General features: G+C 58.4%; 2 protein-coding genes across 4 annotated transcripts; one reads left to right on the top strand and one right to left on the bottom strand.

Moving 5' to 3' along the window:
- The first annotated feature begins 7,223 nt into the window (after window positions 1-7,223).
- PAXX (PAXX non-homologous end joining factor) lies at window positions 7,224-9,890 on the top strand. 2 transcript variants are annotated; one of them, XM_063636710.1, is made up of 8 exons: window positions 7,224-7,448; window positions 7,527-7,587; window positions 7,823-7,872; window positions 7,951-8,141; window positions 8,241-8,309; window positions 8,794-8,878; window positions 8,984-9,329; window positions 9,447-9,890. In XM_063636710.1, exons 1-8 carry the CDS (start codon window positions 7,330-7,332, stop codon window positions 9,510-9,512), a joined length of 987 nt encoding a protein of 328 aa, XP_063492780.1. In that variant the 5' UTR covers window positions 7,224-7,329; the 3' UTR covers window positions 9,513-9,890. The 2 variants fall into 2 exon arrangements, with proteins under 2 accessions (XP_063492780.1, XP_055126270.1); XM_055270295.2 differs by lacking the exon at window positions 9,447-9,890 and having other exon boundaries at window positions 7,238-7,448; window positions 8,980-9,190.
- On the bottom strand, window positions 9,840-20,735 carry CLIC3 (chloride intracellular channel 3). 2 transcript variants are annotated; one of them, XM_063636711.1, is made up of 7 exons: window positions 19,460-20,735; window positions 17,075-17,334; window positions 10,851-10,960; window positions 10,645-10,770; window positions 10,389-10,495; window positions 10,134-10,309; window positions 9,840-10,044 (listed from the first exon to the last, which is right to left on the bottom strand). In XM_063636711.1, exons 2-7 carry the CDS (start codon window positions 17,240-17,242, stop codon window positions 9,886-9,888), a joined length of 846 nt encoding a protein of 281 aa, XP_063492781.1. In that variant the 5' UTR covers window positions 17,243-17,334; window positions 19,460-20,735; the 3' UTR covers window positions 9,840-9,885. The 2 variants fall into 2 exon arrangements, with proteins under 2 accessions (XP_063492781.1, XP_055126269.1); XM_055270294.2 differs by lacking the exons at window positions 17,075-17,334; window positions 19,460-20,735 and adding an exon at window positions 11,715-11,990.
- Between the last annotated feature and the right edge of the window lie 326 nt (window positions 20,736-21,061).

Here is a 21,061-nt window from a genome sequence, read left to right as displayed (position 1 = left end):
AGTGTGCGGGCGCGCTCTCCCGGGTGAGTAGACCACGGCCATGTGGAGCCGCGGACCATGGGCCCTCCCAGCTCGGTGGGCTGCACCGCGGGGCCCTCTACCTTCGGGGCAGCTAGGGTCGACAGCGGGGGTGATGGGGCACCCGGGCAGATCCGAGCCGCAGCAGCCTGGAGAACCGCGGGGCTGCGCGTTGGGAGGGGGCGGAGGCAGGGGACGCCCCCCACCTGCTCCTTGTTTTGCAGTGAGGGGTCCAGCCCCTGAGTGCCCGCAGGGGTCAGCTGCTCCGTGCGCCCGGCCCTCCCCAAAGAGCCCCCTCCCTCCACACCCTGGCCCCAAGCGCAATAAACACCCTGAATGCCTGTGGCGCTGTGCGTTTCTTGGGGGCAGGGAGGGGTGGCGGGGGGCAGCCAGGTACATAGGCGCCCTGGGGGAGGGGCCGGGTCACCCCCTGTTGCCCGTCTGGGCAGGCGTTGGCCCGGGACGGACCCAGCCTCGGCTCCGTGGCAGGGAGGTTGCTCAGGACGGGCCCCAGCCCCAGCTCTGGGACTTTTCTACCACCGCACGGACCCAGACCCCCAAACCCCCAGACTGGGGGCGCCACGAGGGCGGGATACGGACAACACGCGGCGCGCGCCCCAGGCTCAGCGGACACCGCCGCGGGACGTGGCCTTCCGGGTCCTCCCAAGCGGCTGCCCCAGTCAGTGTCTGCGGCTTCCATCCCCAGGCGCCCCTCCAGGTCCCGCAGTTCCCCGGCCCCTGACTCCTGGCTCCAGGCCCCGCCCCAGAGGCCTGGCTGTTCCGGAGACCAACGAAGCGCCCCCAACCCTGACCCAGGGCCTGCCCATGGAGAGTGGAGGGCGAGGAGGACAGGAGGCGCCGCATAAAACTTCCCTGCCTTGAGTCTACGGGGGACAGTGTTGTCTTTTACAGACAAGTCTTGAAGAATTGGAAGGAAAATAGCCTACTAGCTGTAATGTACATAGTTCAGCAAAATAATAATAAAAATAATAATAATACTGGTTGCAAATTTGTCAACATTTTGATAGTTTTTAATCTGGGCGATGGGTCTATAGGGTGCAGTATGCTCTGATTTCTCCTTCTCAGTTGGTCAGAATTTTTTTTGTTTGTTTTTTTGAGATAGAGTCTCGCTCTGTCGCCCAAGCTGGAGTGCAGTGGTGCGATCTCGGCTCACTGCAACCTCCACCTGCCAGGTTCAAGTGATTCTTCTGCCTCAGCCTCCCAAGTAGCTGGGATTACAGGTGATCGCCACCATGCCCAGCTAATTTTTGTATTTTTAGTAGAGACAGGGTTTTCCCATGTTGGCCAGACTGGTCTCAAACTCCTGCCCTCAAGCGATCCACTCGCCTTGGCCTCCCAAAGTGCTGGGATTACAGGCATGAGCCACTGGGCCCAGCCCAGAAATTTTTTTATTAAAAAACACCACTCGGGCCGGGCCCAGCACTTTGGGAAGCTGAGGTGGGCAGATCACGAGGTCAGGAGATTGAGACCATCCTGGCTAACACAGTGAAACCCCGTCTCTACTAAAAATACAAAAAATTAGCCGGGCGTGGTGGCGGGCGCCTATAGTCCCAGCTACTTGGGAGGCTGAGGCAGGAGAATGGTGTGAACCCGGGAGGCAGAGCTTGCAGTGAGCCGAGATCGTGCCACTGCACTCCAGCCTGGGCGACAGAGCGAGATTCTGCCTCAGAGAAAAAAAAAAAGAGCGCCACCACCACTCAGCAGAGCACAGTGGCTCTGCATCCCCCCTGCATTCCGAGGAAGATTCCGAGCCGGGAAATGCAGGTTGCCCTCCACAGCCTCAGGGATGCCCTTTCCTTCCTTCCAGGGTGGGGCAACCTCTGGGGGTGGCTGTGGGTCCAGTTGTGATCAGCCCCCTATCCCTTGCAGTTCGGCCCTGGATGCGTCGAGTCCCTCACCTCCCATGCTCAGCCTGTTCTCCACCCAGAAGCTCAGGGGATGGATTCACAAGATGTGTCAGATCAGGCCCCCCTGCTCGGCACCCCACAGTGGGTCCTATCGCACTGAGAGTAAAGGCCTAAGTCTTTTTTTTTGGAACGAAGTTTCGCTCTTGTTGCCCAAGCTGGAGTACAGTGGTGCGATCTTGGCTCACTGCAACCTCTGCTTCCCGGGTTCAAGCGATTCTCCTGCTTCAGCCTCCTGAGTAGCTGGGATTACAGGCGCCCGCCACCATGCCTGGCTAATTTTTGTATATTTAGTAGAAACGGGGTTTCACCATGTTGACCAGGTTGGTCTTGAACTTCTGAACTCTGGTGATCCGCCCCCCTCGGCCTCCCAAAGCGCTGGGATTACAGCCGTGAACCACCACGCCCGGCCTCAGGTCTAAGTCTTGATGGTGGCCAACAAGGTGTTCTCTTTTAGGCTTTCCTCTGACCCACCATCCACGCCCCTCCCTCCATCCTGCTGCCAGCCCCTCACGTATCTCAGGGCCTTTGCCCAGGTCACCCCTGCCCGGACTGCCCTTCTCCCAGCGCCGCCCGGTGCACTCACTCCCGTCTCTGAAGGTCTTTTTGCTCAAATACCTCCCTTGGTTCTTGACCTCTGCTCCCCCGAACCTTGACTGGCCCTCACTCCCCTAGAGCTCGTTCTCCGGACCTTTTGCTCCTCTTTTCGGCCCAGCTTCCGGGGCTGTATGCCTTGGGAAAGGTCAGCCCTTTCCCTCCCCTGTTCTGCCTCCATCACCGACTTCAAGTGTGTGGGCGGGGACTTTGTAATCCCTCTGCTTTTGCTTGCAAAGCTCCGCTAACCTTGTATCTCATACACTGTATCAATGTATCCTGCATTAAAGAAAATTGCTCCCATGGCTGGGTGCAGTCGCTCACGCCTGTAATCCCAGCCCTTTGGGAGGCCGAGGCGGGTGGATCACCTGAGGTCAGGAGTTCGAGACCAGCCTGACCAACATGGAGAAACCCTGTCTCTACTAAAAAATACAAAAATTAGCCAGGTGTGGTGGCGGGCATCTGTAGTCCCAGCTACTCGGGAGGCTGAGGCAGGAGAATCGCTTGAACCTGGCAGGTGGAGGTTGCGGTGAGCTGAGATCGCACCACTGCACTCCAGCCTGGGCGACAAGAGCGAAACTCTGTCTCAAAAAAAAAAAAAAAAAGGCCGGGTGTGGTGGCTCATGCCTGTAATCCCAGCACTTTGGGAGGCCGAGGTGGGCGGATCACCTGAGGTCAGGAGTTCAAGACCAGCCTCAACATGGAGAAACCCCATCTCTACTAAAAATACAAAATTAGCCGGGCGTGGTGGTGCACGCCTGTAATCCCAGCTACTCGGGAGGCTGAGGTAGGAGAATTGCTTGAACCTGGGAGGCGGAGGTTGCGGTGAGCCGAGATCGCGCCATTGCACTCCAGCCTGGGCAACGAGAGCGAAACTCCATCTCAAAAAAAAAAAATAAAATAAAATAAAATAAAAAGTATCGCAGAGAAGGGCGTGGTGGAAGCCAATGGAAAGCTGCCAGTACCTGAAGCTGCCCGATGTGAGCCACAAAACAGAACATGACACTAGGGTGTGAGCCAAAGTGTAAAATAAACACCTGAGGTTCACATGGACCTGGCCTGCGGCTAGTTAAACGAAGGTTTTGCAGTTTTCTTGTCATTTTTTGGAACTAATCTTTGTTTCTGGTCTTGTGTCACTTCCTACGGCTGCCACAAATTATCACAAACTTGTAGCTTGAAGCCAGAGTCCAAAATCAGGTTAATAGGGTCAAGGTATCAGCCGGGCTGTGCTCCCTCCAACGGCTCTAGGGGAGCAGCCTTCCTTGCCTCTTCTAGCTTCTTTGTCTTCTTTTTTTGTTGTTGTTGAGACAGAGTCTTGCTCTGATGTCCAGGCCAGAGTACTATGGCGTGATCAGATCACTGAAGCCTTGAACTCCTGGGCTCAAGCAGTCCTCCTGCCTCAGCCTCCTAAGTAGTTGGGACTACAGGCATGCATCACTATGCCTGGCTAATGTTTTCTTTTTAGAGATGGGTCTTGCTGTCTTGCCCAGGCTGGCCTTGAACTCCTGGCCTCAAGCAATCCTCCCACTGTGACCTCCCAAAGCACTGGGATTACAGGCATGAGCCACTGGGCCTGTCCTCTTCTGGTGTGATACCCTACCTTGTTTTCACCTGAGTGACCCTCTCCTAGCAGAGAAAGAGCCGGACAGACTCCATTTTAGTTTCTTCACCTGCAGCCCCCTTTACCTTCCTCCCTTGAGGCATAGCTAGTGTAAACTGACTCAAAGCACGTCCAGGAATGCACCTACTGATAAGACATTGAGGCAAGCTGCACCAGCAGCTCCTGGGGACGCACGCGGTGGATGGCACACAAAACCCCTGCATTTATCCCTTTGTGATAGTTTAAGCCCCTGCACCTGGAACTGTTTATTTTTTGTAATTGCATTTGTGACCAATTAATTTTTTAACTTTTTGCCAGTTCTGCTTCTGTAAAAATTGCTTCAACTAAAATCCCCCCTCCCCTATTTAGACCACGGTACAAAACAAAACTAGCCCCTTCCTCAGGGCCGAGAGAATTTTGAGCGTTAGCTGCCTCTCAGTCGCAGCTAATAAAGGACTCTTTAATTTGTCTCAAAGTACGGCATTTCTCTATAACTCGCTTGGTCACAACACTGGCTTCTGATAGCCTGTAATCCTTGGCTTGTGGGCTGTATCGCTCCAGTTCCTCCCTCCATGCCACGCTGCCTTCTTTTCTGTCTCAAAGCTTCCTCTGCCTCAATTTTAAAAGGCCCTTGAGATGGCACTGAGGGCCTCCCTGGGCAATCCAGGATAATCACCCCATCTCAAGGGCACATCTGCCAACACCCCTTTTCTTTCCTTTTTTGGGGGGAAAGGGGAGACAGGATCTCACTCTGTTGCCCAGGCTGGAATGCAGTGCCCAGCCTTCTCCATACACAATAGCATTCACAGGTCCCAGGGATTAGGGCCTGATATCTGGGGCCTGCTACAGCCAGCATCTCAGAGTTCACATGACAAAGGAGAGGCCCCCTAGTCCTCTCTAAATCTGCCTCACCCCAGTTATCTTGGGGATGAATCTCCCCGTTCCACTCTTCCCAAATGCCGGGGCCATCCTTGATTGTTCTTTGTCTCCTCCTCTCTCCACCTCCAATCCGAGCCCATGGTCCACCCCTCTCCTCTGCAGCCCCCGTCCTCTCTCCTCACAGCACAGAATACGGACTTCACACATATAAGTCAGATGTGCCACTTCCCATCCACCCCTGCTTAAACCTCCAACAGCCACCACTCCCCATTCATTCATTCACAGTGTTTATTCAGTGTCTGTATGTGCCAAGCATTGTGTAAGTGCTGAAGAGATGGATACACTGGCAGGTAAAACAGACAGAAATCCCTGCCCTCATGGACCTCCTGGGGTAAATAAGTGTACCGGTGGTCACTTACTGCAGAGTGACAGGTTACCCCAAATGCAGCTGCTTAACCAGCAGGCATGCATCATCTCCCAGTGTCAGCCGGGCAGGACTCTGGGCCTCTGGCACAAAGTTTCAGGAGGCTGTGGTCAAGCTGCCGGCCAATGATGTGGTCTCATGGGAAGGCTCAGCTGGGGCGTCAGCTTCCCAGTTCCCTTGCTAGCTGTGGGCATCCCCTTAGGGCTGCCTCATGTCACATCCAGCAATTCAAGAGCAATTTTGTCCTATTCTAGTTGCCAGAAGCAAGTCATTAATTAAGTCCAGCCCAAGGGGAGGGGAGTGCAGAAAGGTCTATACCCAAGAGGTTATAATAGGGGGCTAGCTGCCAGAATAAAGCAAGCCAAAGTGTACTTTCTACAGTGAGAAGTGTGAAAAATAAGAAAATGACAGGAGAGAGGGATGTGAGAGCTGGGCAGCATGCTGAAATGTCAGAACAACACCAGGGAAGGTCTCGCTAATGTGACTTTTGAGTAAAGACCTGAAGGAAGCATGTGAGTCTGGGGAAAGGGTGTGCCAGGCAGAAACAGCAGCATGTGCAGAGGCCCAGGGGGCAGGAGCCAGGACTGGGAGTGAACTGGGAAGCAGGAGGAGGTGAGGCAGGCTTGCTGTGGGAGCACTCCAATACGGAAGCATAGCTTACAGACCCACTGGCCCTCCCCAGAGCACCATGCTGCCAACCTGGCCTTTTTGCCAAGTCTTGAACAGAACTGTTGTTTATGTGGCCAGGCCTCTGCCTGGGATCTCCCTGTCCCTGGTGGGAGCCATCCTCTTCCTCCTGACCTCATAGCACCCGCTGCAGTTTCTCCTGGTGCTTGGCCCTGCCTGAGAGTGAGGTGTCTCTCCTATTGGATCCTAGAAGCTCCAGGGACTCAGAGACCTTGTCTGTTGATCGATATCCAGGCCTAAGACAACAGGCACGTAGGAGGAGCTGGAGGAATACCATGCGCGGGACAGAGAGTGCAGAAGCCTTCTTCCCTGGAGATCGCTCTGTACTGTGACTTCTTTTTTTGTTTGTTTGAGACGGAGTCTCGTTCTGTCGCCTAGGCTGGAATGCAGTGGCGCGATCTCGGCTCACTGCAACCTCCACCTCCCTGGTTCAAGCAATTCCGCTGCCTCACAGGCGTGCGCCACCACACCTGACTAATTTTTTTGTATTTTTAGTAGAGACAGGGTTTCACCATGTGGGCCAGACTGGTCTCGAACTCCTGAACCTCAGGCAATCTGGCCGCCTCGGCCTCCCGAAGTGCTAGGATTACAGGCGTGAGTCACCTTGCCGGGCCAACCATAACTTCTTACAATTAGGGTTAGGAAGCTTCCTGTTTGTGTGTGAAGACGATGGGAGGGCGGGGCTCCAGGATGTGTTGGCAGTGCCACGGAGGGAACCCGGACTCAGCCGGCCGTGGAGCCGGGACGGGGACGGGAGGGGGCGAGGTTCGAGTGGGGCTGCTCGCGGGCGCGAGGGCCAGAGCCCGGGATCGCGCCGTGGAGCCCACGCCCGGCGAGGCCAGCGCTGGGGGCAGGCCCTCTGGATCCCTGACCCAGGACGCCCTGCTCCGGCCCGCCCCGCGCACTAAACCCGGCCTCTAGTCGCTAGAAGCCCGCGCGGGTACCGGGTCCGCCGGGCCCGGCCTGTGCCTTTAGTCCCGCTCCCAATCCCCCAACCCCCCTATAACCCCGCCCCTAGCCCCGCCTCCACCTACAGACCCCGCCCCCAGCCGGACTCCGCCCCGCGCAAGCTCCGTAAGCCCGCGACTGGCCTGCACCCAGCTCCGGAAGCCGTTGTTCCGCGCAGGAGCCCTGAGCCCGCACAGCCCCGCCCCTCCCGGCGCCCAAGCCCCGCCCCAGCGGGTTCCCGCTCGCCCGGCGCCATGGATCCGCTGTCGCCACCGCTCTGCACGCTGCCGCCGGGCCCCGAGCCGCCCCGCTTCGTGTGCTACTGCGAAGGGGAGGGAAGCGGGGAGGGGGACCGCGGCGACTTCAACCTCTAGTGAGTGGGGGGTCCGCGGGGAGGTAGGGGTGCGGGGAGCTCCGCGGGCGGCCCCGCCTGACAGGCCTTGTCCCCCAGCGTGACCGACGCCGCGGAGCTTTGGAGCACCTGCTTCACGCCGGACAGCCTGGCGGCCCTCGTGGGTAACTGGGCGGGTCTGGGAGCCGCCACACCCCTCCCTGCAGTCCAGATCGTCTATGGGGTGACCGACAACTGGGGTTCCCCAGAAGGCTCTGACACCCTCTGCCCGCCCTGTAGCTGTAGTCCTCACATTGGCTAGGGGTCCCAGGTGGCTCTGGGGTCGGGCAGGTTTCGGGTGCTCCCAGTGGGTCTCAGGTTCCAGGTAGCTGGTGACAAGCCCCTGTGCTCTCTAGAAAGCCCGTTTTGGCCTGAGTGCGGCTGAGGACATCACCCCCCGGTTCAGGTGAGACCCAAGCACAGAGGAAGGGTGGGTGGGGAGGAGGAGGGTCTGCCACAGCTCTCAGCACCTCTCCTCTCCCAGGGCAGCCTGTGAGCAGCAAGCTGTGGCTCTGACCCTGCAGGAGGACAGAGCATCCCTGACGCTTTCAGGGGGGCCCTTGGCACTGGCCTTTGACCTCTCCAAGGTACCAGGCCCAGAGGCAGCCCCCAGGCTGCAGGCGCTGACACTGGGCCTGGCAAAACGCGTGTGGAGCCTGGAGCGGCGACTGGCAGGTAGGATTGGGGGTGGGCACCTCATAGCTTCACTCGGGTCCCCTGCTCTTGCCCCCACTCCTGACACTGAGTGGGGTTCCCATGGGCTTTCCTCCCCAGCTGCAGAAGAGACAGCTGCCAGCCCGAGGAAGAGCCCCCGGCCTGCAGGGCCTCAGCTCTTCTTACCAGGTAAGGCATGTCCGCCTGTGACTCAAGTAGGGCTGTGCTCTTTAACCTGGAACTCAGTTCCCCCCCACCAGAACAAGCCTCATGCTCCAGAGAGAATGCCTATCTAGGCCGGGCGCGGTGGCTCACGCTTGTAATCCCAGCACTTTGGGAGGCCGAGGCGGGCGGATCACGAGGTCAGGAGATCGAGACCACGGTGAAATCCCGTCTCTACTAAAAATACAAAAAGTTAGCCGGGCGTGGTGGCGGGCGCCTGTAGTCCCAGCTACTCGGAGAGGCTGAGGCAGGAGAATGGCGTGAACCCGGGAGGCGGAGCTTGCAGGGAGCCGAGATTGCGCCACTGCACTCCAGCCTGGGCGACAGAGCGAGACAACGTCTCAAAAAAAAAAAAAAAAAAAAAGAATGCCTATCTATTCCGAGAAGGTTGTGGCTGGGATGCTGCCAGGTTCAGGAGACGCCCCCAACGCCCCCATCCTGTTTTCCGCAGACCCAGATCCCCAGAGAGGTGGCCCTGGACCTGGAGTCAGGAGGCGGTGTCCAGGAGAGTCGCTCATCAACCCCGGGTTCAAGAGGTACCCTCCCACCGGCCCCTTCCTGCGCCCAGGGTCCAACCCTAGACCCCACTCCTTTCTCCACACCATAGTGCCATAGTGACACCCCTCTTCCCTCCCAGTAAGAAACCAGCTGGTGGCGTGGACTTTGATGAGACCTGAAGGTGCAGCACAAGTGTGGCCCCGCGGGGAGTCTGCCTGTGAGGGGAGAGGCAGTCTCAAGGCCCGCATCAGAGATCCCCCCGCCACCACCTCCACCTGCCTGTTCTGGGCCAGGACTAAAGCAGCTCCTGAAATTCCTTCCCTGTCAAATAAACGGCTCCCTTGGTTGGAGGCTCTGACTCCTGGCACTGGCCTGGGAAGGGATCAGGGAACACCCCTGGGCCTGTGCTCTGGGTGTGGGGCCACAGGATGTGAACAGATGCTGCAGCCTCTCAGCTCCCTGGAGACTTCCTTGCTGGGCCGGAGGGAGGTGAGCACTCTCAGACCGTCCAGCTATTCCAGCCCTGCCAGCCCAGGAGCTGAGAGGGGCCCAGCCGGGCAGGGCCAGGGCTCCCCAAGGCTTAGAACTTTGTTCCCACCCTCCCAGGCCGCACCCAGGCAGGGCACGGAGCCCAGTAGGAGGATGCAGACAGAAGTCCCGTGCAGACCCTGAGACACTGTGGAAGTGCCCTGCGGGGAGGGGAGCACCTGCCCCGGGACAGGATTGAGGAATGTGCCAGCCCCCATCCACCTGGGGCACCCTGCCCCACCCCGGCCTGACTGGTTTGGGAGCCCAATCCGGTCCTGGAGATCCCTGAGGCCACCAGTTGCAGGAGGCCTGGAATCTGCGCCTTCTCGGCATGGGGGACGGGACCCGCCCGATCCCCGGCTCTCCTGCCCCTGTGGTTCTGGGCTATCGGGCTGAGCGTCCTACCCTGGGGTTTGGGGATGGGAAGGGATCACGAGACCTCTGGCCCCTCAGATGTCAGGACATCCTCACTCACGACAAAGATGCCTTTATTGGGCGACAGACGCGGGGTGGGGCGCTAGCGGGGGTGCACGGCGGGCCGGTAGGCCGCCAGGATCTCGGCGCTGTGCGGACACGTGTATTTGAACTCTTTCTCCTGTAGCGCGCTGTCCAGGTAGCGGCGGACGCCGCGCAGCTCCGCGGGGATGGGCGCCTGGCGGAAGTGCGCGCACACCGTCTGCGGGCCGGATCGCGGGGCGCGGTCAGGACCTGCCGTGCCCCAGCGCACCGGGCTCGCCCGCCCGCCCGCCCTCCCTCCGCGCTCACGTCGACGATGTGCAGCTTGGGCAGGAGGCTGCAGTCGGCCAGCGTGAGCCGGTCGCCGTCCAGGAAGCGGCGGCGGGACTCGCGCAGCTGCGGCTCCAGCGCCAGCTCGTGCTCCAGGGGCGCGCGCAGGTAGCTGTCTAGCCTGGCGAGGGCGCGCAGCAGCTGCTGGTACAGGGCTAGGGGCAGGCGGCGCGGTGAGGACCCGGCCCAGAGCGCCCTCCCGCCTGGGCACCTGACCCCCTGACCCTGCTTCACCTTCGTCCTGCCCGGGCACCGGGTTCTTGATGAACGCGGAGAACTTGTGGAAAACGTCGTTGCCGGCGGTGTTGGACTCCCTGTAACGAGGCGCCAGGCTGGGGAAGCTGCGGGATGAGGGGGTGAGAGACTCCATTAGACTAGGGCAGCCCCATCCTGGCCCCACAGTACCCCACAGCGACTTCCTGGGCTCTGTCCTGCGCGCGTCCTCCCTGGGCCCCACTCTTTTCGCCTCCCATCCTGCCGGGGCTCTCACTCGGGTGGCCCCAGCGTCTCCTCCAGAAAGTCCTCGATCTGCAGCGTGTCTGTCTTGGCGTCGCTGTCATAGAGCAGGATGGGCAGCTGCGAGCCGGGGGCGAAGTCCTTCAGCACGTCCGGGGACCTGCGGGCAGCAGCGGGGTGGGAGGAGGCCGGCCCACCAGTGTGCGAGGCCAGGCGGGGGTCCACAGGGTGGGGCCTCACCTGCGCGTGTCCACCGTAGTGAGGGTGAAGGGTACGCCCTTGAGGAGCAGGACCATGAAGAGCCGCTGGCAGGAGGGGCAGTGACCCACGCTCTCCCCGTCCTCACTCGCCTGGGTGGGTGGAGCAGGGGGAGTCAGGGCTGGGAACAGACCCAGGCATCCTGCCACCAGGCTGGGCGGGACCCGCCTCCCACTGCCAGTGGGACTGGAGGGCCGCCAGGGCTCCAGCTTGGTTGGCGCGACTTCCAAGTGCCCAGTGAGGGCCCTTGACTTGGTCCCCAGGACGTGGGGAGGGGCGCAGAGCTGCTGGGAGACATGAGGCCTGGGGCGGGCTTGGCCCCTGGAATCTTACCAGAGCCTGGACACAGGCCAGGCCCCTGGGTTCAGTCCCCAAAAGCTGGTTGCAGGGGTGGGGTGGGCCCCACAAGCTGTTTTCTAAGTGATTCACACATGAGACTGGGCACTGTGGCCAACAGCACATCAGCCCCCCCCACCCCAGTCCCCGACCTGAGAGCTGATGGGGCTGCCTGGCCCAGCACCTCCCATCCTGGAACACCGACTTTAAGCTCCACCGCTGGCAGCCTGGTTGGTACCTCCCCACCAAGGGGCTCCCCTCCAGAAGACTGGGCTGGGCCAAGGAGCCAAGGCTGGGAAAAGGACCAGGGCCACTGACCCCTCTCTGGGTGACTCGCTGGGTCCCACTTTACTCAGCCTCTCTGTAGGGCTGCCCGAGTCCCCTTAGCCACCCACAGGAAGGGGCTCAGACATTACTGGGGAGGCTCACCCCACAGCCTGCCCCAGAAAGCAAAGCCCAGAAGAGTGCCTCCTCCCAGACACCCTCCCCGCAGCTCAGTCTGCCCTGCACCTTGACAAACAGCTGGAGCTTGGTCTCCGCCATGGTGGGAGCTGCCGCCGTCAGGCGCGGGTGGGGACCTGGGGAGCTCTTTAAGTCTCCCTATGCGCCCCGCCCTCCCTGGCCGAGGGTCCCGCCCCGTGGAGCCACCTGGGCGGGCAGATGAAGCTGCCCAGCGCGCAAAGCCAGCTGCCTGAGCAACGCCAGCCCGGCCCCGGGGTGTCTGAGCCTGAGGGTGTGACCTCAGGGTGGGGGAATGGTGTGGGGGGCTGCCCTGGACTTGAGTCTGGTGCGCATGGAGATCCGCCCACCCGGTGCTGAGTGTGCTGGGAGCAAGCGTGGTGGGTGGAGACCAGGGGGCGGGGCACAGGAAGAGCCTACAGGCCAGAAGAGTGCAGGGGGTGTCACCTGGGAAGGGGGCGGCTCTGGTTCAGGACCACCTCCACCGTGAACCCAGCTCAGAACCTGCCCTATGGCTCTCCCTTCAGCAAATACCTCTTGTCAGTGCTCCCAGCCCGGAAAGCCAGTGGGTGTGGGTGAGCAGGAGAAATGACCCGCCCAGCCTGGCTTCAGTTCCCCGTCTGCAGCACCAGGGCATTGCGAGGGTGATAAGCCCACCTGGGGGAGCCACCCCTTCCCAGCTACGGAGCAGTCAGGCAGGGCCCTCCCCGCTCAGGGCGGGGCTCAAATTCCAGACCTGCCCGCAACAGGGCGGGGAGGCCAGCCTGGCTTTGGTGTTTGGCCGGCAGTGCAGGTCTCCACCCCACCTCCCATCCCTCCCACTGGCGCTCAGCACAGGTTTCTTACCCCCACCCCTTAACCTTTAAAAAGCAGCAGCAGGAGAGGGGTTAGAAGCCACAGCCTGCGTGGCTGGAAGAAAGAGGCCAGGGGAGGTTGGTGGTCCACAGGTGTGAGCCTGCTCTGAGCCTCCTGGCGTGATGGGAACCCACAGCAGTCTGGCCCTTTGGGGTCGCCAACTGTGCCTTCATCCCGCCTGGCCCTGATGCTTTAGGGGGCAGCCCCAGGGAGGTACACCAAGGGGAGACTCCACCCAGAGACCCGGGGTGCCCACAGGATTGGCCTGGCCACACCTCCCCTAGGCGGTGTGGTGCCTCATGAGCCTGGCCAGGGCGGCTGAGGTGGCACCACTTTCCTGCTCACCTTCTCCCCAGTGCCTTGGTACAGGCCCCACACCCGTCCCTGGCAGACCGCACTCCAGTGCTGCCCCAGCCAGCCCAGCCTGATTCAGCTTCTCTGGATACCACGCCGGTCGGGGCTCCTGGACACAGAGCCTTGGAAATATCATGTGGCTCCCCCATCCTTTGGTGTCCTGAGCCTCAATTTCCCTCCATCCGGCCTCCACCTCGATTCCGAGCCCTAGTATTTCGGCTCTTTCTTGACACTGTGGTTATAGCTGTGCTCACTGTTGACCCACATCCCTGGCAGGCAAATGGCCAACCACAGAGAAGCCCCAGGCCCCCAGCCCCCTCTGCTGCCCCGGTGTCCTGTGTCTTTAACACCGACAGACGCACCCTCGCAAACCCACAGGAAAAATGACGGCACGGACAGAGGCCGTGAACGGGTGGCTCAGAAGGAGAAAGAAAACAAGACACAGGAAGAGCGTTCACCTCACGCCCGTCTCAAGAAACAAACCGAACAAGACTCGGTTCATCGCCGCAGCGGCCCCACTGCGTTCTGTGGGCGTGGGCTGTGGACTGTGGAGCGGCGGTGGCCATCCAACACTCCCCTGTGCCCTCACCACCTGGGATCAGCCCGGTGGCTTCCTTGTTTTTTTGGCTTAATCAATTCATTTATTTGCTAGAAACACGGTCCTGCCATGTTGCCCAGGCTGGTCTCTACCTCTTGGGCTCAAGTGACCCACCTGCCTTGGTCTCCCACAGTGCTGGAGCTACAGGCGTGAACCACCACGCCCGGCTGGTTTCCCTGTGAAGGGCAAGTGAGTGCTGGCTGCCCCACTGCATGGCATGGCGTGTTGTGGCTCCGTGGCACAGCCACCACCCTGTCTATGGGAGACTCCAGTTGTGTCCAGGGAGAAGGACGGAAAAGGTGACTCCATGCATGCCCATTGCAGGGAGGGCCTGAGATTAGGTAAATGGCCTGGCTTGTGTCCCCTTAAATTTAAATCCTTAGGCTGGAGTCCTAACCTCTGGTGCCTCAGAATGTGACCTTATTTGGGCTGGGCACGGTGACTCATGCCTGTAATCCCAGCACTTTGGGAGGCCGAGGGGGGTGGATCACCTGAGGTCAGGAGTTTGAGACCAGCCTGACCAACATGGTGAAACCCCATGTTGGTCTTTAGTAGAGACTACTAAAAATACAAAAATTAGCCAGGCATAGTGGCAGGCACCTGTAATCTCAGCTACTCAGGAGGCTGAGGCAGGAGAATGGCTTGAACCCGGGAGACGGAGTTGCAGTGAGCAGAGATAGCGCCACTGCACTCCAGCCTGGGCAACAGAGCAAAACTCCATCTTGGAAAAAAAAATAAAGAATGTGACCTTATGTGGAAACAGGGTCTTTTTAAAATTTTTTTGAGACAGAGTCTTGCTCTGTTGCCCAGGCTGGAATGCAGTGGTGCAATTTCAGCTCACTGCAACTTCTGCCTCCTGGGTTCAAGCAATTCTTCCTCAGCCTCTGGAGTAGCTGGGATTACAGGTGCACGTCACCATGCCCAGCTTTTTTTTTTTCTTTCCTCGTACTTTTAGTAGAGGCAGGGTTTCACCATGTTGGTCAGGCTGGTCTCGAACTCCTGACCTCAGGAGATCTACCCGCCTCGGCCTCCCAAAGTGCTGGGATTACAGATGTGAGCCACTGCACCCGGCTGAAATAGGGTCTTTATAGAAGTTATCAAGTTAAAATGTGGTGAGTAGGATGTGCCCTAACCCACTATGACTGATGTCAGTACAGAAAGGTGAGTTTGGACACAGACACACAGGAAGGGCCATGTGAAGACGCAGGCAGAAATCAGGGTGGCACATCTGTAAGCCCGGGAGCCAAGCAGATGCTCCCCAAGGCCTTCAGGAGGAAGCAGCCCTGCCCGAGCCTCGGTCTCTATGTCTGACCTCCAGACTGCTAGGCAGTGAGCTTCTGTTGTTTTTGTTGTTTTTATGAGATGGAGTCTCGCTCTGTCACCCAGGCTGGAGCGCAGTGGCACAATCTTGGCTCACTGCAACCTCCACCTCCCGGGTTCACACCATTCTCCTGCCTCGGCCTCCCGAGTAGCTGGGACTACAGGCGGCCACCACCGCGCCCAGCTAATTTTTTTGTATTTTTGGTAAAGATGGGGTTTCACCGTGTTAGCAAGGATGGTCTCAATCTCCTGACCTCGTGATCCGCCCACCTCAGCCTCCCAAAGTGCTGAGATTACAGGCGTGAGCCACCGCACCCGGCGTTGTTGTTGTTTTAAGATGGAGTCTCACTGTCACCCAGGCTGGAGTGCAATGGCGTAATCTCAGCTCATTGCAACCCTCGCCTCCTGGGCTGAAGCGACTCTCCTGCCCCAGCCTCCCGAGTAGCTAGGATTACAGGCGCCCACCACCACGCCTGGCTAACTTTTGTATTTTTAATAGAGACGGGGTTTCACCATGTTGGCCAGGCTGGTATCAAACTCCTGACCTCAAGTGACCCACCCACCTCGGCCTCTCAACGTCAGTTTCTGTTGTTTTAAACAAAACAAAAGACCGCTTTGTGGTCCTTTGCATGGCAGCGCTAGCAAGCTAATAAATAAAGTGGGGAAAAGCCAGGCAATTGCAGAAAATCAGCATTAGGATCTGTCATTCTGAGTCTCTGCTTGTACAGAGCTGAAAAAAGACGCAAGGAGCCATCTGTGGGATGACCCCTGACAGGCAGAAACAGACTTTCAATTTTGCTTCCTGTCTGTCCACACTGTTTGCATTTTCTACCACATTTTTGTAATACCACATTTTCTACCACAGTTTCTTAATGTTTTGAAGTAAAAACAGTATCACAGCCACTAACCTTAACTACACCCTGGTCCCCCAGGCCATGGGGTTATCCCTAAACCTCCCGTCCCCTGTGGCCCCTGCTCCTGATTCATAGAGCCAGCGTTAGAGGGGCCCAAGCTGAGGTCCCGGGGCTGCTGCTCTGGGACTGACCGACTGGTGGGTTAAAACTCTCTCCCTCCCCAAAACCCCTCCCTGTAGGCCCCTTCCAAGGGGCTTTTTCTTTTTCTTTTCTTTTTTTTTTTTTGAGACAGGGTTTCACTCTGTCGCCCAGGCTGGAGTGCAATGGCTCAGTCATAGCTCACTGCAGCCTCCACCTCCTGGGCTCCAGTGATCCTCCTGCCTCGGCCTGCACAGGGCCACACCCCAGTGACATTTGAGCAGCTCTGTTCTGAAGGGAGACACACACCTGTTTGGGGAGCCGGAGGGCTGGGGGCGTTGTGGTATTGGTGGGAACTTGTGCAGAGATTTCTCTGCTCTGTGCATGAGACCCCAGGAGCAGTGTGCAGACCAGAGCTCAGAGTCTGGTTCCAAAACCCATCTTCCCTAAAAGGAACCAGGGTCCTGCTAGGGACTGAATGTGTCCTCCCCAAAATTTGTGTGTTGTAAACCCTGGCCCCTAGGCCAGGCACGGTGGCTCACGCCTGTAATCCCAGCACTTTGGGAGGCCAAGGTGGGTGGATCACCTGAGGTTGGGAGTTCCAGACCAGCCAGACCAAGATGGAGAAACCCTGTCTCTACTAAAAATACAAAATTAGCCGGGTGTGGTGGCACATGCCTGTAATCCCAGCTACTCGGGAGGCTGAGGCAGGAGAATCGCTTGAACCTGGGAGGCGGAGGTTGCGGTGAGCCGAGATCGCTCCATTGCACTCCAGCCTGGATGACAAAGTGAGACTCTGTCTCGAAAAAAAAAAAAAAAAAAAGAAACCCTGGCTCCTGCAAGGTGATGGTATTAAGAAGTGGGGTTGGCCGGGCGCAGTGGCTCACACCTTTAATCCCAGCACTTTGGGAGGCCGAGGCGGGCAGATCACAAGGTCAGGAGATCAAGACCATCCTGGCTAACACGGTAAAACCCCATCTCTACTAAAAATACAAAAAATTAGCCGGGCGTGGTGGCGGGTGCCTGTAGTCCCAGCTACTCAGGAGTCTGAGGCAGGAGAATGGCGTGAACCCAGAAGGCGGAGCTTGCAGTGAGCCGAGATTGCGCCACTGCACTCCAGCCTGGTGACAGAGCGAGACTCTGTCTCAGAAAAAAAAAGAAAAGAAAAGAAAAAAGAAGCGGGGTCTTTTGGAGGTGGGTAGGTCATGAAGGTGACACCCTCATGGCCAGGATCAGCGCCCTCATAAAAGGGACCCCGGAGAGCTCAGTCCACAACCCAGAAGAGACCTTACCAGCACCCAGCCATGCTGGCGTCCTGACCTCGGACTTGGAGCCTCCAGAGCTGTGAGGCATGAGTGCCACCCGTCCAGCGTCCTTTGCACAGCAGCCCTGGTCAGACCGAGACAGGCTCCTTGGAGAGAGGCTGATTCCAGGTGTGGGGCAGGGAAGACGGGACGCATTCAAAACACATCAGGGGCTGGTTACGAAGACACAGAAGCCGCGCTGGAGGGGCACCCACTGGAGGGGCACCGCTGGCTGGACCTCAGGGAATCTGGGCATAAGACGACAGTGAATTGTGCGTTATGAATGGTTAATGTGATAAATGTTACATAGATTTTACCACCGTCAAAAAATTTTGAAAGAGCCAGATGCAGTGGCTCATGCCTGTAATCCCAACACTCTGGGAGGCTGAAGTAGGAGAATCCCTTGAGATCAGGAGTTGAAGATCAGCCTGGGCAATATAGCAAGACCCCATCTATACAAAAACAAAAATAAAAATTAGTCGTGTGTGGTGGCACATGCCTGTAAGGAGGCTGAGGCAGGAGGATCACTTGAGCCAGGAGTTGGAGGCTACGGTGAGCTATGATTGCGCCACCACACTCCAGCCTGGGTGACAGAGCAAGACTGTCTCAAAATAAGTAATTAAAAGATGACAGTAATGAATGTTAACACATTAATTTTTTTAAACCTGCAAGTCTGTAGTGATAGATTTTTTAAAGTGGAGGGGGCCTTTGGTGAGAGGAAAATGCCAGCTAGTAGATGCAAAAATGGAATAGATGCAGGAAATGGCCATTTTGCAGCCGCTGGCCCTAGGTGACAGGGGTCGGGGGGTGCGGCCACACAGCACCCAGATCTCGTTCCCACATCTAAGGGAGGGAGAACTGGGCCTCAATCAGGCAGCCACATTCAGCATCACCTGCTGAGGGACAGATGGACACCTGGATGTGACCGACACAGCGTGTCCCAGTGCTGCTCTGACCAAAAACGTCCAACCTGTATCCGGCCAGGAGGCAAAGATCAGACACATCCAGAGCTCAGCCTGGGCCTGTGGAGCCTGTCCCCGGGGAAGGGCAAGAACGCCAAGGCTGGGGACGGGTCAGAGGGACCCGGGGAAGGCAGCAAAACACAAGGAGTGCCTCCTGGTTGGATCCTGGATTTTCGTTTCCTTTTTTTTTTTTTTTTTTGATACAGAGTCCTGCTCTGTCGCCGAGGCTGGAATGCAGTGGCACAACCTCAGCTCACCGCAACCTCCACCTCCCAGGCTCAAGCGATTCTCCTGCCTCAGCCTCCCGAGTAGCTGGGATTACAGGCATGTGCCACCACACCCGACTAATTTTGTATTTTCAGTAGAGACGGGGTTTCTCCATATTGGTCAGCCTGGTCTTGAACTCCCGACCTCAGGTGATCCGCCTGCCTCGGCCTCTCAAAGTGCTGGGATTACAGGTGTGAGCCACCGGGCCCGGCCTTTTCTTTTTCTTTCTTTTTTTTTTTTTTTTGAGACGGAGTCTCACTCTGTCACCCAGGCGGGAGCGCAGTGGCAAAATCTCAGCTCACTGCAACCTCCGCCTCCCAGATTCTAGTGATTCTCCTGCCTCAGTCTCCCATGTAGCTGGGATTACAGGTGCTACAATGCCCAGCTACAATGCCCAGCTACAATGCCCAGCTAATTTCGCCATGTTGGCCAAGCTGAACTCCTGATTTCAGGTGATTTGCCTACCTCAGCCTCCCAAAGTGCTGGGATGACAGGCCTGAGCCACAGCACCTGGCTGATCCTGGTTTTTTGGAAAAACTCTAAAGAGCATGCCTAGGGCCGGGCGCGGTGGCTCACACCTGTCATCCCAGCACTTCGGGAGGACGAGGCTGGGAGATTACCTGAGGTCGGGAGTTCGAGACCAGCCTGGCCAACATGGTGAAACCCCATCTCTACTAAAAATACAAAAATTGGCCGGGCGCGGTGGCTCATCCATGTAATCCCAACACTTTGGGAGGCTGAGGCTGGGCAATCACCTGAGGTTGGGAATTCGAGACCAGCCTGGCCAACATGGTGAAACCCCATTTCTACTAAAAATACACACACACACACACAAATCAGCCGGGCGTGGTGGTGGGCGCCTGTAGTCCTAGCTACTTGGGAGGCTGAGGCAGGAGAATGGCGTGAACCCAGGAGGCACAGCTTGCAGTGAGCCAAGATCGCGCCCCACTCCAGCCTGGGCAAGAGAGCGAGACTCCATCTCAAATAAATAATAATAAAAAATAAAAATAAAGGGCATGCCTGGGCCACCAGGGCCCGGAAAAGCCTTGCTGTACCCCTTGTTAACTCTGGGCTACCCTGGCTCTTGGGGGACGGAGGCTGCAGGGCCTGGAGCTGTGGGTCACAGCAGCTGCTGCTTGCTTACACATGGGGCAGCACAAAAGCGGGTAGAGTGACAGCGCGTGTGGCAAGATTTCACAGGAGCGTCGGCTGAAGACGCGGCGTGCGCTCTGGGCGCTCTGCTATTCTTGCAACTTTTCTGAAAGTTTAAAATGTTTTTGCTGTTGTTTTGACACAGAGTTTCACTCTGTCGTCCAGGCTGGAGTGTAATGGCGCGATCTCGGCTCACTGCAGCCTCTACCTGCCGGGTTCAAGTGATTCTTCAGCCTTAGGCTCCCGAGCAGCTGGGACTACAGGCCATCGCCACCACACCCGGCTAATTTTTGTAGTTTTAGTAGAGATGGGGTTTCACCATGTTGGCCAGGCTGGTCTTGAACTCCTGACCTCAGATGATCCACCTGCCTCGGCCTCCCAAAGTGCTGGGATGACAGGCGTGAGCCACTGCGCCCGGCGGAAAATGTTCTGAGGAAGATGCTAGGGGGTGTGTTTGCTTCCAGCGCTGCATTACACATGGTCAAAATGAAGCCTCTGGAGACGATGCCCCCATGAACTGTGTCGGTCTGTGGGCGGCTGTCCAGCTGCAGCCTGGCCTGGTCCTGTGCGCAGGGTCTCCCTGGGCCTCGGCTGGGCCGTGCTCCTTTTTCGACCTCTTCCTGCCATGATTCAGCCCCTACAGTTGCAGGACGGAGGCTGCTTCGGCCTGAAGCCCCAACGTCCTGCCTCCTGGCAGCTCCCCCATGCATTTCCCTTGGCCGACCACCAAACCCACACCAGCCCCTCCAGTGAGCGGGTGTTCCTCTCGGTTCTTCCAGAGTTAACCGCCCCCAGGGCCCAGGACAGCTTCACCCCAGTGACCCAGCCTCTCAGGGACTCCAGCACACCCACGCCACTGCCTCTCAGGTGGCCACGGGGAGCGTCTCAAAGGAACCCAAGTGGATGTCTCTGCCCAGCACACCCAGTGCCCTCAAGCCCACAGGACCCTCCCCTGTTGTCCCCCATGTGGCACCAGCCCTCACTGAGTCCACCCTCCACCCTCCTGAGGAGCCTTGAAATGGCCTAAGGCAAGAGTCTGAACTTGGCCCAGATCACGGGGCGTGAGCTCGGGGGGCCATTCATGCCCCTCTCCTGTCTCCTGCCCACAGTGCACCAGGCTCCACCGCCGATGAGCCTCAAAGCTTCCAGGAGCCTCAAAGCCTCCCTGGGGCCTTGGCCTGTGCCCTGCCCTCTGGCTGGGATGCCCTTCCCTTAAGGAATCTTCACCGACTTCAGTCTCCTCCCGGAGGTCGCCTCCTCCTGGAAGCCCTCCCTGTCCCTTCCATGACACGGAGACAGCCCAGCCCAGGCCGCTGCAGGCCCCACATGGGCAGCAAGGGGTGAAAGAGGCTTAGAGAGGGTGGGTGAACGGGAAGATGAAGGCTAAGGGGAAGGGGGCCGGGAACAACCCCTGAGGGTGGGATGGGGGGGGACAGTGAACCACGGTGAACCACCCTGCCTCAGTTTCCCTCCTCCAGGCTGACCCGGCCACCCCCCGCCAGCACCTGTGCCTGAGGGGCAGGACCTGCTGGAGTGCTAACCCAACTGATGGGCCCATCCTCCCCACCCCTCCCAACCCACACACGCAGGCCCG

This window comes from Symphalangus syndactylus, chromosome 3 (genome assembly GCF_028878055.3).
Source record: "Symphalangus syndactylus isolate Jambi chromosome 3, NHGRI_mSymSyn1-v2.1_pri, whole genome shotgun sequence".
NCBI lineage: Eukaryota > Metazoa > Chordata > Mammalia > Primates > Hylobatidae > Symphalangus > Symphalangus syndactylus.
This window is presented reverse-complemented; position numbering and strand designations above follow the sequence as displayed.

Coding starts and splice junctions, on each gene's coding strand:
- PAXX (XM_063636710.1), top strand. CDS start 7,330: ATGGATCCGCTGTCGCCACCGCTCTGCACGCTGCCGCCGGGCCCCGAG. Junction 7,588..7,822: donor CGGACAGCCTGGCGGCCCTC/GTGGGTAACTGG, acceptor TGTGCTCTCTAG/AAAGCCCGTTTTGGCCTGAG. Junction 9,330..9,446: donor CCTTGCTGGGCCGGAGGGAG/GTGAGCACTCTC, acceptor CCACCCTCCCAG/GCCGCACCCAGGCAGGGCAC.
- CLIC3 (XM_063636711.1), bottom strand. CDS start 17,242: ATGCGTCCCGTCTTCCCTGCCCCACACCTGGAATCAGCCTCTCTCCAA. Junction 10,961..17,074: donor GCCAGCATGGCTGGGTGCTG/GTAAGGTCTCTT, acceptor CCACCCACCCAG/GCGAGTGAGGACGGGGAGAG. Junction 10,771..10,850: donor ACTACGGTGGACACGCGCAG/GTGAGGCCCCAC, acceptor TGCTGCCCGCAG/GTCCCCGGACGTGCTGAAGG.